General features: G+C 44.2%; 2 protein-coding genes across 6 annotated transcripts in view; one reads left to right on the forward strand and one right to left on the reverse strand.

Annotated features, from left to right (window-relative positions):
- ASXL3 (ASXL transcriptional regulator 3) overlaps positions 1-16,691 on the reverse strand; it is a 131,508-nt gene extending 114,817 nt beyond the window's left edge. For both annotated transcript variants that reach the window (XM_085537410.1, XM_085537411.1), the window contains exon 1: positions 16,619-16,691. In XM_085537410.1, coding sequence (XP_085393536.1) covers positions 16,619-16,672 — 54 coding nt within the window. In that variant the 5' untranslated portion in view covers positions 16,673-16,691. The remainder of the gene's footprint in view (positions 1-16,618) is intronic.
- CCDC178 (coiled-coil domain containing 178) overlaps positions 16,157-18,549 on the forward strand; it is a 173,117-nt gene continuing 170,724 nt past the window's right edge. The window contains exon 1 of one of the 4 annotated variants that reach the window (XM_085537414.1): positions 16,157-16,640. The gene's annotated coding sequence lies outside the window, so the exon portion shown is untranslated. The remainder of the gene's footprint in view (positions 16,641-18,549) is intronic. The other 3 variants (XM_085537415.1, XM_085537412.1, XM_085537413.1) reach the window with 3 other exon arrangements.

The raw sequence follows: 18,549 nt of genomic DNA on the forward strand, positions 1-18,549 counted from the left end.
ATATATCTGAGGATCTGAGTTTTCCTAAAGTCACATCTCCTAAGGAAATGCGGCAGTATCTAATTGTCATCAGCTCCTAGGGAATGCTACTGGCAAATAATTTCTGTGTCTGCGGGGTTTAGACACAACATTTCAGATTTAGAATTTTAAGAGATTATATTCATGCCTGTTTGAGCTAAATCTTCAGTTTCTCACCAAAAGAGGCAAAGAACAGAAAAATGAGAACTGTTTTACACAAAGGTTGCATAGCTTCAGCTTGGGCTTCCAGTGTAACCACTGAATTCACACCATACCCTTGAACCAACTTGAGCTGGTACGGAGATACGTCTCAGATCTAGGAATGCAATCTTTATTTAATTATGTCAGGCAATCTTATCCAAAGATATAAAAGTATACACAGAGAATTTAGGCACTATGTTCTTGAAGGTTAAAACAAAAATAAATTGCACTGTTCAGAACCACAAGAAAACTGTCACTTCTTCAGCACTGCATCAGACAGACTTCTGGACACAAAAGATTCCAGGATATACACATTTTCTGCAGTTCTATAAAACAACATGGACAAGATCATTTGAAATTCATTCTGAAAAATCTTATTACCAAAATGGATGAGAGAATATTGCAGAAGACAAACTGGTCTTTTGAATTATTTCATAGGGATTACTTACAATTTCAACAATAATACTTTGGCTGAGATAGCCTACACCGCAAATTGTTCTTGATGGAACACAACATAATAAAAACACAGTATTTTGTTTCCAAGACAAAGGTTCTGTCTTTTACAGATGAGAAAAGACATCATTTTATTTTTTCATTTCCAACCTTAAGGTTTGAGAAGCAACCAAACTCGAGAGATGAAGACGGGGGCTTCAGTGGGTTACCTCATTACACAAAATGGTTGCAAAACAAATAACTAAATAGAATGTAGTTTTATCATAGAACTTAGAAGTATTTCTATTCTATTTCCTTCACTTTCAGTCATAGATTTTTTTCCCCTCTCCTCTGTATTAACCACTCTCCATTGGTAAAAGAATATTCCCTTCTCTTCTTCACTGTTTCCCAAAGCAGCACGACTGAGTACATCAGCATTACTCAGGCACACTCCCTTTTTACCACAGCATGCCAGCAAACATAAACTCTGTTTCATTTCCTTCTACTAATCCCAGAAAATGTATGCAAGCACTAAAAGTAACAAGCATTATATCTATTATTATGTATGTCTGCAGCTTTTAAATAAAAATCATTTATTTCAGAACATTAATCCTCGGAATGCTTTCCCCAGATCCCTCTTCTGCCACTCTGAAATTGTTCTCTAAAATTTATTCCAACATTTAACAACACTTTAACTAACACATGAAACTTCTTGCCATAACAGCTCTCAGACTGTTGGTAACAGCAAACAGGTGCAGTGATTATATTAAATAGAAAAAGACACCTCTCAATCTCTTTGCAGCTCTTTGAGGAGAACTTCCCAACTGCTGTGTGTGTATATCAGCCTCCACGATCTCAGCAGCCTCTTTTACAGTTCTGGCTCAGAATGAAAATAGGAATATTATTTTACTGCAATGTTACTTTAAACAGCTTGAAACATTCTCCTGCAGCACTGATAGTAATATACTCAGGATACTGTAGAAACCAAATTGATCCTCATTAAAGGAAATACACACATCTAGATATTAGATATATAAAATATCTAGCTCTGTGTGTATATACATACGTATGTATAATTAACAGAAGTGTTAAAGATTTCAGAGATCAAAGCAAGTTGAGTATCTTTTGGATTGTTTGGCACATCATCTCCAAGCATGGCAGATAATCCCACATATAAATGGAAACAAAAGTGTTCTCTACTGCAACACGTCACCTCTTTTGTTAGAAATTAATCTCAAAAAAAAATATATATATATATCCCACTGAGGTAAACTAATTTGAAAGATCAGGATATCTTTGTTTTTTTGTTTTGTATTTGGAGGTACTGGAGCAGGTCCAGAGAAGGGCAACGAGGCTCATGAAGGGCTTGGAGAATCAGCCCTATGAGGAGAGGCTAAGAAAGCTGGGGCTGTTTAGTTTGGGGAAAAGGAGGCTGAGGGGAGACCTTATTGCCCTCTTCCAGTACCTGAAAGGTTCTTACAGTGAGAGTGGGGCAGGTCTCTTCTCACTAGTGACAAGTGACAGGACGAGGGGAAATGGCCTCAAGTTGCGCCAGAGCAAATTTAGGTTGGATATTAGGAAGAACTTCTTTACAGAAAGGGTAGTTAGGTACTGGAATAGGATCCCCAGGGAGGTGGTTGAATCGCCATCCCTGGTTGTGTTTAAGAGCCATTTGGATGTGGTGCTCAGGGATATGATTTAGTGTAGGATTTTTAGAGTTAAGGTACTGGTTAGGCTGCAGTTGGACTTGATGATCTTTGAGGTCTTTTCCAGCCTGGGTAATTCTACGATTCTATGATTTTAAACAGACTAAAAGACAACAAGACAATACTCTTCTAGTCCACCTTCCAAATCCATACAAAGTAACCCCGATCAAATGCTTTGATTCTATTATTTCAAAATGTTTTTTTTGTTTTTTTTTTTCCTAGTTTCTTCACCTTCTGCTGTTGTAGATTTTGACCCCATGGCTCACAGACAGCTGGAAGAGTCCACAAACCAGATAGCTCAAATGACTGCTCAGACACTGACATTATCCTTAATGTCTCTGACTATGCCCACTCCTCTCATTGCTCACCCCATGCGCTATATCCTACAACCTTCAGACAAACCAACGTGTACTCGTTCACTTCTCGTATGTTTACGTTCTCTTTCATTGGACAAGTCCCCAGGCAGCCCCGTATGAGTTCAGCAGTCTCCTCAGTGTCGCCGCTGCTGCGACCTGGAGGCTAAATTAATAACCCACAATGAACATCAAACACTTACCGCAAAGGACTGATCACAGCACACACACTGAAAGGTACTTAGTAAATGCAGCAATCATCAGCAATGGATGAGTAATGGATGTATACAGCACGCAGTAACTTGCACAGTCAGACTGATAAAAATCTCCAAATTTACCTTGTGAAGTCACAGCACTCTGCTTCTTAAGTGCTCTTAGTACTCTAAAAAAGAACGTTTTAACATCACAACCACTTAGTGAAGCTCACTGAGTCCCTGGCACACTCTATCACAAGGAGCACAAAAGATCCTTCATCATAGGAAAACTGCAGTGTTGTAACTAGCTTAAACCAGTAATTCCATTTTCTCTCAGTATCTATTCTTTGAGGGCTGATCATACGCTCTGTAAACCACAGCATTCACCAACAGACTTTAACTACGGAAGATGAACATCACTCTGCACCAGACATATGGTTGGTTATCACTGACAAGTTCCACTCAGATGGGTAACTCTCCTTCCAAAAGCAACACAGAAACTGGCAGTGAGATGGTTGATCTCTGAGCACTGACAGGAAAAAAACAATATTTTAACATGAAGAATCTAGTTTGCAAGGTGAAAAAACAAACAACTGGAACTCTGCAGAGCTGACAGTAGTGTCCATTTCTTGCTGTTGCTGCTTCCCCAGAGGACGCTGGGGCTCATTATGGGCAGACTGAATATCCGAGGCATTCAGACTTCTGTCTTTGATTCTCCCAGTCAGACTCACAGAGTTGTAAACCAATACTTGACATAGCATATACCATTTGGATGGCTAAATCAGGAATCTGATGGAGCAGGACAACATCAAAACAGGAACCTTTATTCAAACTTTCCATGAAATATTACCTACTGGGATACCTGGCAAAAAGTACTTCACCCATTGCTCAAGAGGCTACTGTTGGACTGCGATCTATATTCAAAGTCTCCAGCTGCTCACATGTATTGAGTTTGTGCAATGAGGTTTTGGTAGCAGGAAGCTGCAGGAGTCACTTCTGTGAGCAGAGCCCAGCAAATGCCCAATGGTAGATTTAGTCCCATCAATTGGGATGCACCACTGAGCCCATGAGTGACATTGTTTACACCCCTGGGAGAGCAGATTTAAGAAAAAGAAACTGCTGTGCAGTGGCAGATGGGAGAGAGGAGTGAGAAAACATGAGAGAAACAACCATGCAGACCCTGAGGTCATTGCAGAAGGAGGGCAGGAGGTGCTCCAAGCACAGAGCCAAAGTTCCCTGCAGCCTGTGCAGATGCCCATGGTGGAGCAGGCTGTCCCCCTGCAGCCCATGGACACCGTAAGAAGCAGATCTCCACGTAAAGCCTGTGGAGGAGCCCATGGTACAGCAGTGGATCTGGCCTGATGGCTGTGGCTTCCTTCATGGACAGCCTCCACAGAAGCAGGCCCAGGCTAGAGCTGCTGCCTCTGGAGAGAAGCCCATGTTGGGACAGGAGGGTTGGGGGACCTGCCGCCTGTTGAGACCTGCACCGGAGCAGACCACTTCGGAAGGCTGGGCCCTGTGGTGTTGAAGCAGTGCTTGAAGAGCTGCTGTCTGTGGAAAGGATCAGTTTGGGAACGATCCCATATTGGAGCAGAGAAACAGAGTGTCAATAAAGGAGTGGCACAGACAAAGCATTATGGACCAACTGCAGGTCCCATTCTCCTTTCTGACCCAGGCAAGGAGGTAGAAGGTGATGGATGGGGGGAAGGTGATTTTAGTTTATTTTTTTAGGTCACACTCACAGAGCTACAGTTTGTGGTTTGCTGTCCAAGTAGATACAAATAATGACATGTCTTTCTCAGGGGGTCAATACTGGGACTGGTGCCATTTAATGTCTTTCTCAGCAATATGGACAGTGGGATTGAATGCACCTTCAGCAGATTTACCAAGTACACCAAGCTGTGTGGTGTGGTCAACATGCTGTAAGGCTAGGAAGCCAACCAGAGGAACCCTGACAGGCTTCAGAGGAGGGCCCATGAACTTCATGAAGTTCAATCCCAAGCACAAATACAAGCTGAGCAGATAATGGATTGAGAGCAGCTCAAATTCTTCACTGAGGACAGTGATAAATTGCAACAAGTTTCCCAGGGACATTGTGGATATTCCATCTCCAGAAGCATCCAAGTGATGCTCATCTAGTGAAAGGTGTCTCAGCATACAGCTGGGGGTTGGAACAAGGTATCTTCAAGATCCTTTCCAAATCAAACCATTCTAGGACTCAAGGATTACAGTCTCTCTTCTCTAGTCTAGTAACAGGCAATAAACTATGAGGACTGCTCCATACGTAATACCTCCCGTTTTGTTATGTTGGTCAGCAACATCAGAGGCAGATGTTGATGGTAATGACAGCAGTGGTTGAATCATTCCATCAGTATTCTGTTACATCATGCTGCTGTGTGACAGATGGCAGCAGAGCGGCAGTCTGATAAAATGGTGTCTGACATGGAAGAGTGTATGAAGCAAGGGTGTGTTACTGAATTCCTCTTAGCAGAAGAATTGCTGAACTTTATGAAGATCAAACAGTGGATGTGAGCACAGTGATACAGTGGGTGGTAAATTTCAGCAGGGGAAACAGTAACATGAACAAGCCATATTCCGGACAGCCATGCAGATTTTTCCAAGCATGGCACGTAGGCTCTCATTCACTGTTGATAGAAATCATAGAATTGCTCAGGTTTGAAAAGGCCTAAAGATCATGAAGCCCAACTACAACCTAACTACACTACCCTAACTCTAACAAACCTCCGCTAAATCATGTCCCTGAGCACCACATCAAACAGTTTTTAAACACATCCACGGATGGTGACTGAACTACCTCCCTAGGGAGCCTATTTCAGTGCTTCACAACCCTTTCTGTAAAGAAGTCTTTTCTGATATCCAACCTAAACCTCCCACAGCACAACTTGAGGCCGTTTCCCCTTGTCCTGTGAGAAGAGACCAAACCCACTCTTGCTGTAAACATCTTTCAGCTATTTGAAGAGAGCAATAAGGACATCCCTCAGCCTCCTTTTTCCCCAGACTAAACAACCCCAGTTCCTTCAGTCTCTCCTCCTAGGGCATATTCTCCAAGACCTACACACGCCTTGTGCCCTTCTTTGGACATGGACATGCTCCAGCTAATAGTGACAACTATGTTGAAAAACAGTGCTTTGTAGCTGAGAATTCACTCCATCAAACAGTGTTATTGTGCTCTTTGTATCTCTTGTAGTTTCCAAGGAAATAAGTAGGAGGAGGCATTACTTTCAGAGCAACTTATATATATTAACCTCCCTACACGGAGTTCACTTTGCCCGTGACAGTAATCTGCAAGCCACCTCCCTGTTCTTGCCTTAACCCTTGAGCCCTTTATCATTTTATTTTCTCCCCCGTAATATTATAATTGGTTCATAATAGCAGGGTGGCAAAGTCTTGCTACAGCCATGAGAACAAGCCCAAATGCAGCAGCCAAAGATACAGAAACGAAGGAAAAGAGCTGCTCAGCTTTAGAAGGCCTCAGGTAGGCAGGGATCTCTTATAAGGATGTCCTCACTTCCACTGCCAACCCTTAAATGAAGTCTGGGAAGGTGTGGATCCTGGCTCCACCCCTTCCAATCATTCAGGTTCATTGCTTGCACCTGAGCTCCCCTGGGTTGGCCCTGCCTTCTCACCAGGTGCTCAATCACTGGTTCAGGCTATGACTTATCATTGCCACTACACCCCCTCTTCTTTTAAGGAAGGGGAATGAGAGAGCGGTTGTGTCAGAGTTCAGCTGCTGATCAGGGTAAAACCACTACAACACATACATCAGGCATGGTAAAGAAGGCCATTAATCTTTTAAAATAATGGTCTAATAAGCAGCAGATCATGCCGCATACTAGAGTTTCACCTTTCATTCCTATGATTCGGCCCAATGGACCCAACCACTTGCTGAAGTATCCAGCCATTCCTCTGATGTTTGCCTAATAGACAACAGATATTCAATAATGCAGTACAACCTGACAGCGCAGCATCCTGGGAACATGACAAAAGGAAGACAAACAACCTATTCGGCAAGGACTGCCAATGTAGCAGAACTAGCTACACAGATTTCTCTTGATTCTGGCCAAAAAAAAAAGTTTCAAACTGAGAGCTGAGTATGAGAACAATCCACACAAGTGCTGTTTAGTCTCTGACACCTTCAGTACTTTACACAGTGGTCACCTTGAAAACAGTGGCAAAAAGGCACTAAGATACCTACAGTAGTAACTTACTTGAAACAGTGATTTATTGAGCTCGTTCCACAGCTACAGAACGAGTCCCACTAATCTATTCTACCTTGTTTTTAAAATAGAAGGTGAGTGCTTAGCAAAACCTACGTTACAAATAAACGAATTATGAAACAGAATGAAATATATTATATATATATTATATATAATAATATATAATATTGTGTGCCCCGGTGGTGCAGTGGTAGAAGTGCCGCTTTGCAACACCGGCGGCCCGGGTTCAAATCCCCCTGTGGTGCAAGTGGTAGAAGTGCCGCTCTGCTACACAGAGGCTCGAATCCCGGGGGTCGGACTCGATGATCTCTAAGGTCCCTTCCAACCCGCACGAGACTGTGATACTGTGATATTAAGCACTACTGCTGTAAGGATGGACCTGCTGCAGCATTGTTACATCGAACTGTGGAAAACATCCACAGGTTTTAGGTATTAAAAGTTGTCAAAAGAGACAGACAAAGTGACTAAGCACCATTAAATGAAAGTCAAAGAATATCTTCATGTTGAGCAAGCTGTCAGAATTTCAGCCCAGAAGAAAAACAGGACATGGCCAAGCAACCTTCCCCCCACCGCACCCCCAGTTACCTTGCTAGGAAGCACTGGCAGATACGTGGTGACATGAAACATCACATGCTTCTCTGATACAAAAATGCCAACAGACATCCCAGCAGCTAGCAGATAACTGGGAACTTTGAGACACAAAATGAATCAACTTTTATCTTAAAACAAACAAACAAAACAAAAAAATCAACCCCACATTTGAAGAACTGAAATATCTGAGTCTGGAATTTGTTCAGTCAAAATTGATGAGACTAAAAGAAAAAATAACAAAGGTATAGATTACTGAAGGACACACACTTAGGCAATGGTTGTGGTAGAGCCTCCTCATATATAAAGAAGTTTCACGTCATAAATGCAGGAAGTTATGTGGGACAAGAAGATGGACTATGATTTAATAGATTCCGTAGACATTTCAAAAAGAAACTCATCAATTATAGTGAACTACATAGAGTTAGGCATGATCTCCAAGCTGCTAAACGTCAATTGAAATGGTTGGTGTATGCTCCGATCAAGGCTCTTTTCCTTCTCTAGACATCAAGTTACACAAAGAACTAACAGGATAACGCAATATAAATGCTGATCAGGATGACTGCTTTACCAAATTCATAGCTCCATCTATGCACAATCAAGATCACGATAAGAAAGAGAAAAAACACCTACATTAAGTTCCCCAAATCACCTACTAAACCAACACACTCGCCTAGCAAGGAACACTTTTGAAACTGTAGAGACAGCAGCATTCTCTGAACATCCAAGTTTAATGATCCCATGTAGGATGTGACTGTCTCCCACAGGATGAGGTTGAGTGGGATGGGGCTTTGGGCAACCTGACCTACAGAACCATGTCCCTGTCCATGGCAGAATGGTTGGACTAGAAAATCTTTAAAGGTCCCTTCCAACTCACTACATTCTATCACTACTGTAATGATCTCTGAAGCTGAGTCTCTACAAGCAGCAAGAAGATATTCATCACAGACTCAACTAATCCAACTCATGTACTTAGGAGAGCCAGTTTTAAAACACAGTATATAATTTCCACCTTTTAAATAATTTTTATGCTCCAAACTCACAAGAAGTCACTTAGAAAATGTCCAATGTAGAAAACATTTCAGAACTTTAGCACAGTTCTCTTAATGAGTTTGTGAATACCCCTGGTGCTTCAGAGCACCTTCTGAACCAGTGCTTGCTGATAACAGCAAAGGTTGTCAGGTAGAAACTAAATGGTACTCTACAAAACAAGTCTGCCTCAGACAATTGAGGTACAGGATGCCACACTGGCCAATTAATAGCCAGACCCAAAATGTTAAAAACCTGGTCTAAATATTCCACCAATACTGAAGGAAGAAACAACATGTCAGTGTCCACAAAGACTTTGCCCTGCTGTGTCAAGCCATTGAAGAGCTGAAACTCAACATTCAAAGAATGAAAACGGAAAACATCTGATTACCCCAGTTTCTTGTTCTAGTGCAAGAAGCATCAGAACATGCTTAGACCAGAGCCAGTGCTGCTGCCATAGATCCCTCTAGCAGTATCCACAGTCCACAGCCTCAATCAGTGAACTTAGAATGAAGAAGACCAACAAACAAGGCATTTACTGCCAGCTGGCTTACTAATTCTATCCTGATATTCATGATAGCCATGATAAAGTATTATAATCATAACTGGACATAACTCAGGACTGGTTTCACAGAATCACAGAATTGTAGGGGTTGGAAGGGACCTCTAGAGATCATTGAGTCCAACCCCCCTGCCAAAGCAGGATCCCTACACCACATTGCACAGGTAGGCATCCAGTTGGGTCTTGAATATCTCCAGAGAAGGAGACTCCACCACCTCCCTGGGCAGCCTGTTCCAGTGCTCCGTCACACGGGTTTGCTTAAGCCATGATATTCAGAGACTGGTAATCTCAACAAAGCTTACCTTAGCTGCAGGTTTAGATTGGATATAATGAAGTGTTCTACATTACTGGTGGTGAGGCACTGGAACAGGTTGCCCAGAGAGGTGATGGATGCCCCATACTTGGAGACACTCAAGGTCAGGCTGAATGGGGTTCTGGACAACCTGATGTCGCTGCAGATGTCCCTGTTCATTACAGAAGAGTTGGACAAGGTGATCTTTAAGGATCTCTTCCAACTCAATTGATTCTATGATTTGAGTTTCAGGTAAAACCGATCAAATCTTGCCTGTTAGGAATTTGGGAACTGATGGAATAATGAAAAACCAAACCAAAACAAAAAACACTATTATTCCAATAGAAGCATGCAATATCACAGCAAAATATTGGACGTTCTTCTACAAAGAAAGCTGGAAGCCACTGGGAGCACATTCAGTGTATCAGTGAGCATTAAACCACACTTTTAAAAGCTGATAACACTGCCTCACTGTTGAGGAATCCTCATATTTAGGTTCCTTGAAGGGGCTTCTCCTACTTTAACCCAGTTGGTACAAGTACTGTGACTCCACTCAGAACAGATCCCATTCTTGGATTTCCTAAAGGTCTGCACTGCTAAGGGCTGGAATCTTTGTTCCTCCCTGTCTGCCCTAGAGGAAAGCAGAAGAAGAGCTAAAACATATATATATATATAAACATATTAACTTCTGTAATATTTCACACAAACAAAAAACCACAACCTCAGAAAGAAATAGATGCAGATTCAACCTTGTCTAACAAATGCAAAAATTACTTTGAATAAAACTAACCGAATAAAACCCTGGAGCAAACCAAAATAAAATATAGCTCTTCAAAAAACACATTGATTGGGGATCAAAGGCAAAGACCATCAAAACTTCCCAAGTTACAATGTTTCTGCATGTCTGAAAAAGAATTAAATCAGAACAAATACAGAAAATAATAGTAAGTCTGTGTTAAGCCAACAACAAAGAAATCCTTAATGCTGTAAAACAAAGTCATGTCAAATCTCCTATTTTTAGAGATACATGAAGCTCCTTTCTCAATGCTTTAAAATGTATTTATAGTAACAAAAATGAAGTCTTAAGATAAAAGTCAAAGGGATTATCATCAATAGTCGAGCTACACAGACCTTTTTTTTTTTTTGTTGTTTCAGTTGTGGTCTTCAAATATGAAGACATAATGCTAAAATAGTTCCATACCATTATACGATCTATTTCAACTCCGCTATCTTAGCAGAGCAGACGAAGCTCAATCAGCATTTGGGCAGATAGTCACATTAAACAGTAACATATAAGCTAACAATTCCAGTGAGTTTTTGCTGTTTTTTCATGCTTTTGTGTTTTTGTTTTGTTTTTTCCCAGCATCCATTTCTTAATTAATTAGCATAATTTCCTTAAAGTTTATGCCAACAACGGAACAGCTGTTAATTAAAAGCTGGATCCAGTCAGGAGACTAGTACAAGAAATTCAAGAACTAAGGCATGAATATTACTCACCCAAAATTCACACATCAGCTGAACCACAAGAGCACTCTATAGCACCAATAAAGTACAGACAAGCTCAAGTAATGTAAGAAAACCTTTCATTCAGGAAAAAGAATAAATAAAAATAGAGAAAAGAGAGCAAAAACCTTGGAGAAGAAATGAAGCAAGACACGAATAACCCAACAAATGCTACAGTTCTCATTCTTCAGATCTTCTTCTGCTTTACTGTTAAACAGTGGTACCTTAACTGTAGTGTTTCAAAACACCACGTATAGGAAAGACAAGAAAACAGTAATAAGGACAAGCTGTGCATAAAACAAATCATTTTTGAACACTATCACAAAATGTTACTATCACTCTTCATAGACATCCTCCACTTCAAACACACATTGAGTTCTGCATTCATGAGGCGGGCAGCCTGAACTCACTTTGTTCAGGCTCCTGCTTTTCTAGATCACAATATCAAGCTACCTCCAGCAGTCATAACCAATGATACAGGTCGGGTTATTGCTGCACAGTATCCTTGGACACACTTTGTACTCAGCAATTTTCATTATGATATTTCTTGCACTGTATCTTATGGCGTTAAACTGTTGAGAGACAAATCAGTATCTGAAGTCTTTCAGAACAGCACGAGAGTTCCTGTGAGCTTAAGAACGGCTAAAATTAAAGAGATAGAAGTTTTTCCAACTGAAATAATTTCAAATTGCTTGAACTAGTCAAGTGCTTGGTGCCATTCATTTTTTATGAGTTCCATGTATGACTAGAAAATAACAACAGCTTAATCACACGGGGATCAACAGCAAGACAGAGGAAGGATGCCTTCCTCTCTTTAAAAGTTTTCTTTCGGTCTTGATCTCAAGTGCAACATCATAGTATCATAGTCTCATGCGGGTTGGAAGGGACCTTAGAGATCATCGAGTCCAATCCCCGGGATTCGAGCCTCTGTGTAGCAGAGCGGCACTTCTACCACTTGCGCCACAGGGGGGATTTGAACCCAGGCCCCGGTGTTGCAAAGCGGCATTCCTACCACTGCGCCACTGGGGCACACTATCATCTTAGTCTATCTGACACAAAAGCAACTAAACTAACTAACCAACTACCCAAATAAATAAATGGAGACGAGATGATGCCTACGTTGTGAACAAGCATTGCTGAGTCTTCCACAAGTATCTGAGAGTTGGCGCACCGGGTCTACAACAAAGGTTTGCCCTTGGGCAGGTTGCAAAGACAGGTTGCAATTTTGTCCATCAAAATGCATGTAGTACAAAACGGGTTCTGTAACACGAACTGTTAGTGGTATGCCACCATTCCACTGATCCTGCACACATGCGTTCATTTCTCAGGAATGCTTGTAAGCTGGGTTATGCTTGCCCTAAGATAAGCAGACTTGCATGAGAAGAAAAAAAAGCCAAGTGAGTGTCACACAGCAAGGTTCAGCTCTCTGCAGGAGGCTTCTTCCACAAAATGCAAGTTCCAATACAGTGCATTCCAACGGCCCCTGTTTTACTGCTTATATCACAAACACGGTATTTACAACAAGAGCTGAATATAATGGGAGTCCTCTGCTTCTTCAGTTCTAAAAAATCAAGTGTTGTGAAAAAGCCCCGCATTGCAGAAACTTGAGTTTTCAAAGAGCTTTTAATCAAATAGAAGAAATAGAAATGCAACACCGCCTGTCAGTGTGGAGCCTCACCACTTAGGCTTACACATTACAATGTATTTTAAGACTGTCACGTAATATATTTTTCTGAAGCACTTCTCTTTCTTTCATTGTGAATGTGGGAAATGGAGAGCTGTGTAATGATTTCAGGCTCGAGTCCAGTTTTTGTACTCCTTTTTATCCATGACAACTATTACATGGTGAATTATGAGTTTCAATATAGATTGAATAGAGACATGACCATATCCATTTCTTTCATAATTACTGTGAGAGAAATAGTAATAGAGAGTGAATGAAGCAAAAGTGTAGCCACAGAAGGAAGATGATTTTATGACTAAGAAGCAGGACTACTACAAAGACACTGTTGGTATGATAACTGCCTCTCCCCCATATCTCCCATGCAGCTTCGAGTAAGGTACTTAATCTTTCCATGCCTCGACTCCGCACGGCTTAAGCAGAAGTTGAAATACTTCACTTTATAGGGATGCCACAGAAGCATTTGCATTTGGGAAGCTACTGGACATTGCTAACAATAGCGACATGTGGGTGCCTGACACGGAGAAGAAAAATATATTTTAGCATAGATTTGGAAAGAGTTAAAGGAAATGAAGCACGGCACTTCACATTAAACAAAGAACATAAAATGAAAAATTTTGTGAATGAACCTGAAGTACTAGGAAATCTATCATGCAAGTATATCATTTTAAGTCCAGACTGTAATAGATGGAGACGCACAACAGAATGAAAAAGCAACACTAGCAGGGTTACCTTTCTCCTTTTATACGTTTGAGCACTTGGTTTTGAAAGCTCAATACTGGAGTAATGTTAAGGGTTTCTGTAGAAAATATAACACATAAATTCCCACACATTTTCTGTGTATTAATTCAATCTCTTGTTTCTAAAAATAATTCAGTACTACACGATTTTACATCATATCGATCTAGGCGACTCATGAGCCGTTTTTCGTGAGTAGGTATCAATCACTTCATTGTTTACTTGCTGTTGGAAAGAAATTGATTTAATCAAACCTTGCAGTAATACATTATTGATGCATCCCAAGAAAACGAAGTCATAATGAACCATCAGGGTCCTAACATAAAACACTGTAAGGAGTGGCAATTTTAGCTTCAATCTTTTATTGCGATTTGCAGAGGCACGTCACTGTATTGCCAAAGCTCCGCGCAGGACGGCCGCCAGTCTGAGCAGTGCCACACACTGCTCACATAACAGACTTGGGACAAGTTTTCCATACCTCAGCAAGCCCCAGGAGTCCAGACAAAAGCACACAGAGGATCTCACGCATCTCACAGATCACAGAATCGCAGAACAACCCGGGTTGGAAGGGACCTCAAGGATCATGTAGTTCCAACCCCCCTGCCTGGCAGGGCCACCAAACATACACCTTTACTAGATCCGGTTGCCCAGGGCCCCATCCAACCCAGTCTTGAACACCTCCAAGGACGGGGCATCCACAACCTCCCTGGGCAGCCTGTTCCAGGGCCTAACCACTCTCCGAGTAAAGAACTTCCCCCTAACATCCAACCTAAATCTTCCCTCCTTCAACTTGGATCCATTTCCCCTAGTTCTGCTACCTCCACCTCCACCACTTACACACAGCAAAGTATCATTTTTACTGGATTTTAGCAAATCATGACCCTTCTAGGGAGAGTGTGAGGTGATAAGACAGCACAAAAGTAGAAGAGAGCCTTAAGTCCTCCTCCTCAGCGCAGGCTCAGCCTTTGTTCCCCAGAGGCTCTTAAACTTTTCCGCATACTGGCCCACATGGGAACAGCAATTTTAATAAATACACATTAAAATTCCTTTCTGTACATTTGTCAAACAAAAGACAGCTTACAGTAGCGGCTGCAGCCACCACTTCAAAGTTCGAAAAGCATTTGGTGGAACTGACAGACTTTCGAATGCAAGCCGCCTGTTTAAAGCTTGAACAAAAAACATGCGCTACAGCAACACCCGCTGCCACCGCTACTTTAGTAAACGGTGTCTTACTGCAGCTAAACTTTCATCACAATTGTGAGAAACTAGTTAAAGGTGACCCTGGTGTTCGAATCCCCCTGTGGTGCAAGTGGTAGAAGTGCCGCTCTGCTACACAGAGGCTCGAATCCCGGGGGTTGGACTCAATAATCTCTAAGGTCCCTTCCAACCCGCGCAAGACTATTACCTATTACCTATATTATAACATCTATGCTAAAGCTGAGATAGTAGAAAATGTTGTGGAACACGGAATGAACCACAGCAGAGTTTAGCACTGACCAAGCACATGAGAACACCTATGGACAGTTTACAGAGACATCTATAGGTTGTGTCTGTCTCATACCTCATAATTGTTTATATAGGAGAGGAAGGCACAACTTCCGACATAGGAATTCATACAAGGGGGAAAACATTTTGACAAGGAATGTCTCGTGGAGTGTAACTAATAGAAATATGACATCAATACCCATTACCAACAACAGATGCACCATTACCAGAGGTGTTACTTTTAGGCAATTATATCAAAGGTGGGTAAAAACGCAAAGTTGACACGGATACGAAAAAACAATAAAATTAAATTACAAATTTAAACAGAAAGAAATAAAGCAATATAAGCATGTATAATGTGCCTTCCCTGCTTTGTCATCTTTCTAAGCACTGAAGTGAAGCTCAGCCAGACGCAAGTTTGCAGAAGACACACACAGAAACACGTACGAGCACACATGCTGTATCGTGCATATACTGTTGCGAGATTCCTAGAACGGAGAGAACCCACACACGCTCGGAAACTGAAAAACAACATCAACAGTGTATTCTGTTACACTTAGAGAAACAGTAACAGAGAATCGTGGAAATGGATACAGTAGGTAAGAGGAGACAGTTTCTTAATGAAGTGGGAACAGAGCAGGTCTCCAGAGCGCCCGTGGGTTTGATTGCCCTGGATATTTCCCCGCTCAGTTGAGAAAGTAGAGAGGGAGGAGGGCAATCAGGATGAGAGTTCTCTCTGATGTCCTTGCCCCTCACCCCTGCCCTCCTGCTCACGCTAACAGGATGAAGAGGCAATTCGCAGCTATTTCACTTTTCTCTGTAATGAAACCGAGGGATTTTGCTCGGGATATCTGATGCACGAACTCAGAGAGACAAAAAAACAATCCCTGGATATTTACACATACACGCACACGCAAAAGAAGAAAAGAATAGGCATTTCCTCACACGTACACCGCCGAACGGACGCGGCTATTTCTCCACTCCACACGGGGACGGGAGGGGAGCAGAGGGTCGGGCGGGCTCGGACTCACACAGCCCGGCACCCACTGCCCTCCGCCTCCTTACGGGCAATGCCTCCCTCGAGCCTTCGCACCCCCATTCACACTCCCACGGCCGAACACTCCCCGCCTCGCCTTCAGACACTCCCCGTCCTTCTCACTCACTCGTGCTCTCCCTCCTTTCCACGCTCACACACTTTTGCACACTCACACTCAGCTTCGCACGCTCACACACACCCTCACACCTTCGCGCGCTCCCTCCCGCGCACACGCTCCGTTACACACTCCCTCGCACACACCCTCACTCCCTCATTTACACACTCACACTCCTTCGCACACTCACACACAGCCTCACAACACACTCCTTCGCCCACTTCCTAACACCTTCGCGCACTCCCTCCCTCACACACTCATACACTCACACACACACACACTCCGTTGCACACTTCCTCCGTCACACACGCACTGCCGCCCTCTCTCGCTCCCTCCCCACGCCCCAACGGCCGCCAACAAAGCGGCGGCGGCGGGACGCGGGCGGCGCGCACACACACATACACACACACACACACACATACACACACAATGCTACGCGGCACCTACCAGGCGGGCAGCCTCGGCCCAGGTGCGGTCCTTCTTCTTCCTCTTGTCTTTCATGTTTGCATCTCATTGAGGTGGTTCGGTGGGGGGCGGGGGCGGGGGGAGGGCGGACCGGGAGGGGGAGCTGAGGTGGAGTGTGTGTGGGGGGGGCCCGGAGGGGTTCCGCACGGACAATGATACGTTGACACCGAGCGCCGGAGCCCCCGGGGCGGGAGGGGCGGGAGGCGGAGGCGGAGGCGGGGGAGGAGGGGGCCGGGCCGGCTCGGCTCCCCGCCGCGGCGGCACAGCTGACAGCTTGAGGGATGCTCCGCTCCGCTCACAACAATGCACTACGACGTCACGCGGGGGGAATGGCGCCCGCACTAAACGTCCCCCCGCCGCCGGCGGCCGCCCTCGCGAGGAGGCCGCCCGAGAGCAAGAGCGCGCCCGCCGCCAAAGCCTCGCGAGAGCGGCCGAGGCGCCTCTCTCCCCCCTGGGCTGGGGGCGGCGGGGAGGGGGGCCGCACTACAACTCCCGTAGTGCCGCGCGGAGGGCGGGCGGGCGGGCGGACGGGGCGGCTCCCCTGGGACGCGAAGGGCGCTGCCGGGGCGGGGTCGCCGGGGTCGGTCGCTCGGTGCCCGTTGGCGCCATCCCGCGCCCGGCGTCGCGGCTCTGCTCGCAGCCCCCTTCCCTGCCGTCCCGCGGGGCGCCTCAGGGCGCCCGGCCCCATTCGCGACGCTCCCGGCTCTGCCGAAAAGCTGTGAGCCAGCCCTCCCCCGCTCCGCGATCTCCTCACCGACGCCTACTCACTGCTTGGGGTCGGGAGCTCCGAGCGGGCGGGCGGCTGCCCCGGGGCTGCGGGAGGCTGCGGGGCTCCCGCCTGCGTCCTCCCGGTTCCTCCGGCTGCGTCGAAATTAAGCAGCGGGAGCCCCCCGCCGAGGAGGTGTGGGTTCAGGAGGAGCCCGTGGCAGCGGGGATCCTGTGAGAGCAGGGAGAAAAGCTCCGTTCTGGTGCAGGATAAACAAAGGAGTTGGTGAAAGCCGGGTTGGTAAAAGCCTGAAGGATGTTCTTCTTTATTGGATGATTTAGGATTAAGATGCCCACTACATGGAAAGCTGTGGGTTTAACACACCTTCCTGAGTTACAGGATATTACGGTGGGGGCTTCTCCCCTATCTCCTCCCCTCCTCCCCGGCTGCTAAAGTATTGGGGGAATAGTGTTGAAACGTTTTGACGTTTTTTACTTAGACTGAAATGAATTTCGGATTCTTTAGGCTTTGTGTGTTCATTTGGTTTGTCCCCGTGCCATCCTTCATCCCTCCCCAGCAGCAATGCTGGACTGTTGGCATCCATAGTGGTGAAACTATAGTTTTGCACGAATGCACAGTTCACTAGTAAAACAGACAAACAAAAATCAGTCCAAAGAAGCTTAACACTAAGGCTATTTCACCCCGAGAAGGACAGGGCAGCCCTAGAGGAAGCAGCAGCGGCTGCCCTGATTGCCCTTGGAGTGCTCAGATGTTGCGTGGGGCTCCAACCTTAAGCTTGTCCCATTCTTCCTCCCTGTCTTCATGTTACATCTGGATGTGACCCATGGAAGGTAGTTCATCCTCACAGAACCTTCCCAGATTCTGTAACTCATTTTCACACTCAAATGTAAATAACTAATGAAACAAAATTCGATTAAAATGGTTCAATCTAGATATAGTTTTAACTCCAGACTGTCCAGAATTGACCAGAGGATTTGGTATTGCCTCAGAAGAAGAGAGAAAAATGTTGAAGCTGGACTGCTTCAGGCCTGAGTCTGCTTCTGTGACAGATTTAATATCATTCAGTTGTAGAAACATCTCTGTATTCCTTTATTTTGTTATTTACTGAGTATTTTTTGTCACCTTAGTAACGTCTAGAAAGGAAACGCTCACTATTAGTATAACTTCTTTGTCAGTGCTTTGTTTC

Source organism: Coturnix japonica, chromosome 2 (genome assembly GCF_054131305.1).
Source record: "Coturnix japonica strain WE chromosome 2, WE-NBRP24, whole genome shotgun sequence".
NCBI lineage: Eukaryota > Metazoa > Chordata > Aves > Galliformes > Phasianidae > Coturnix > Coturnix japonica.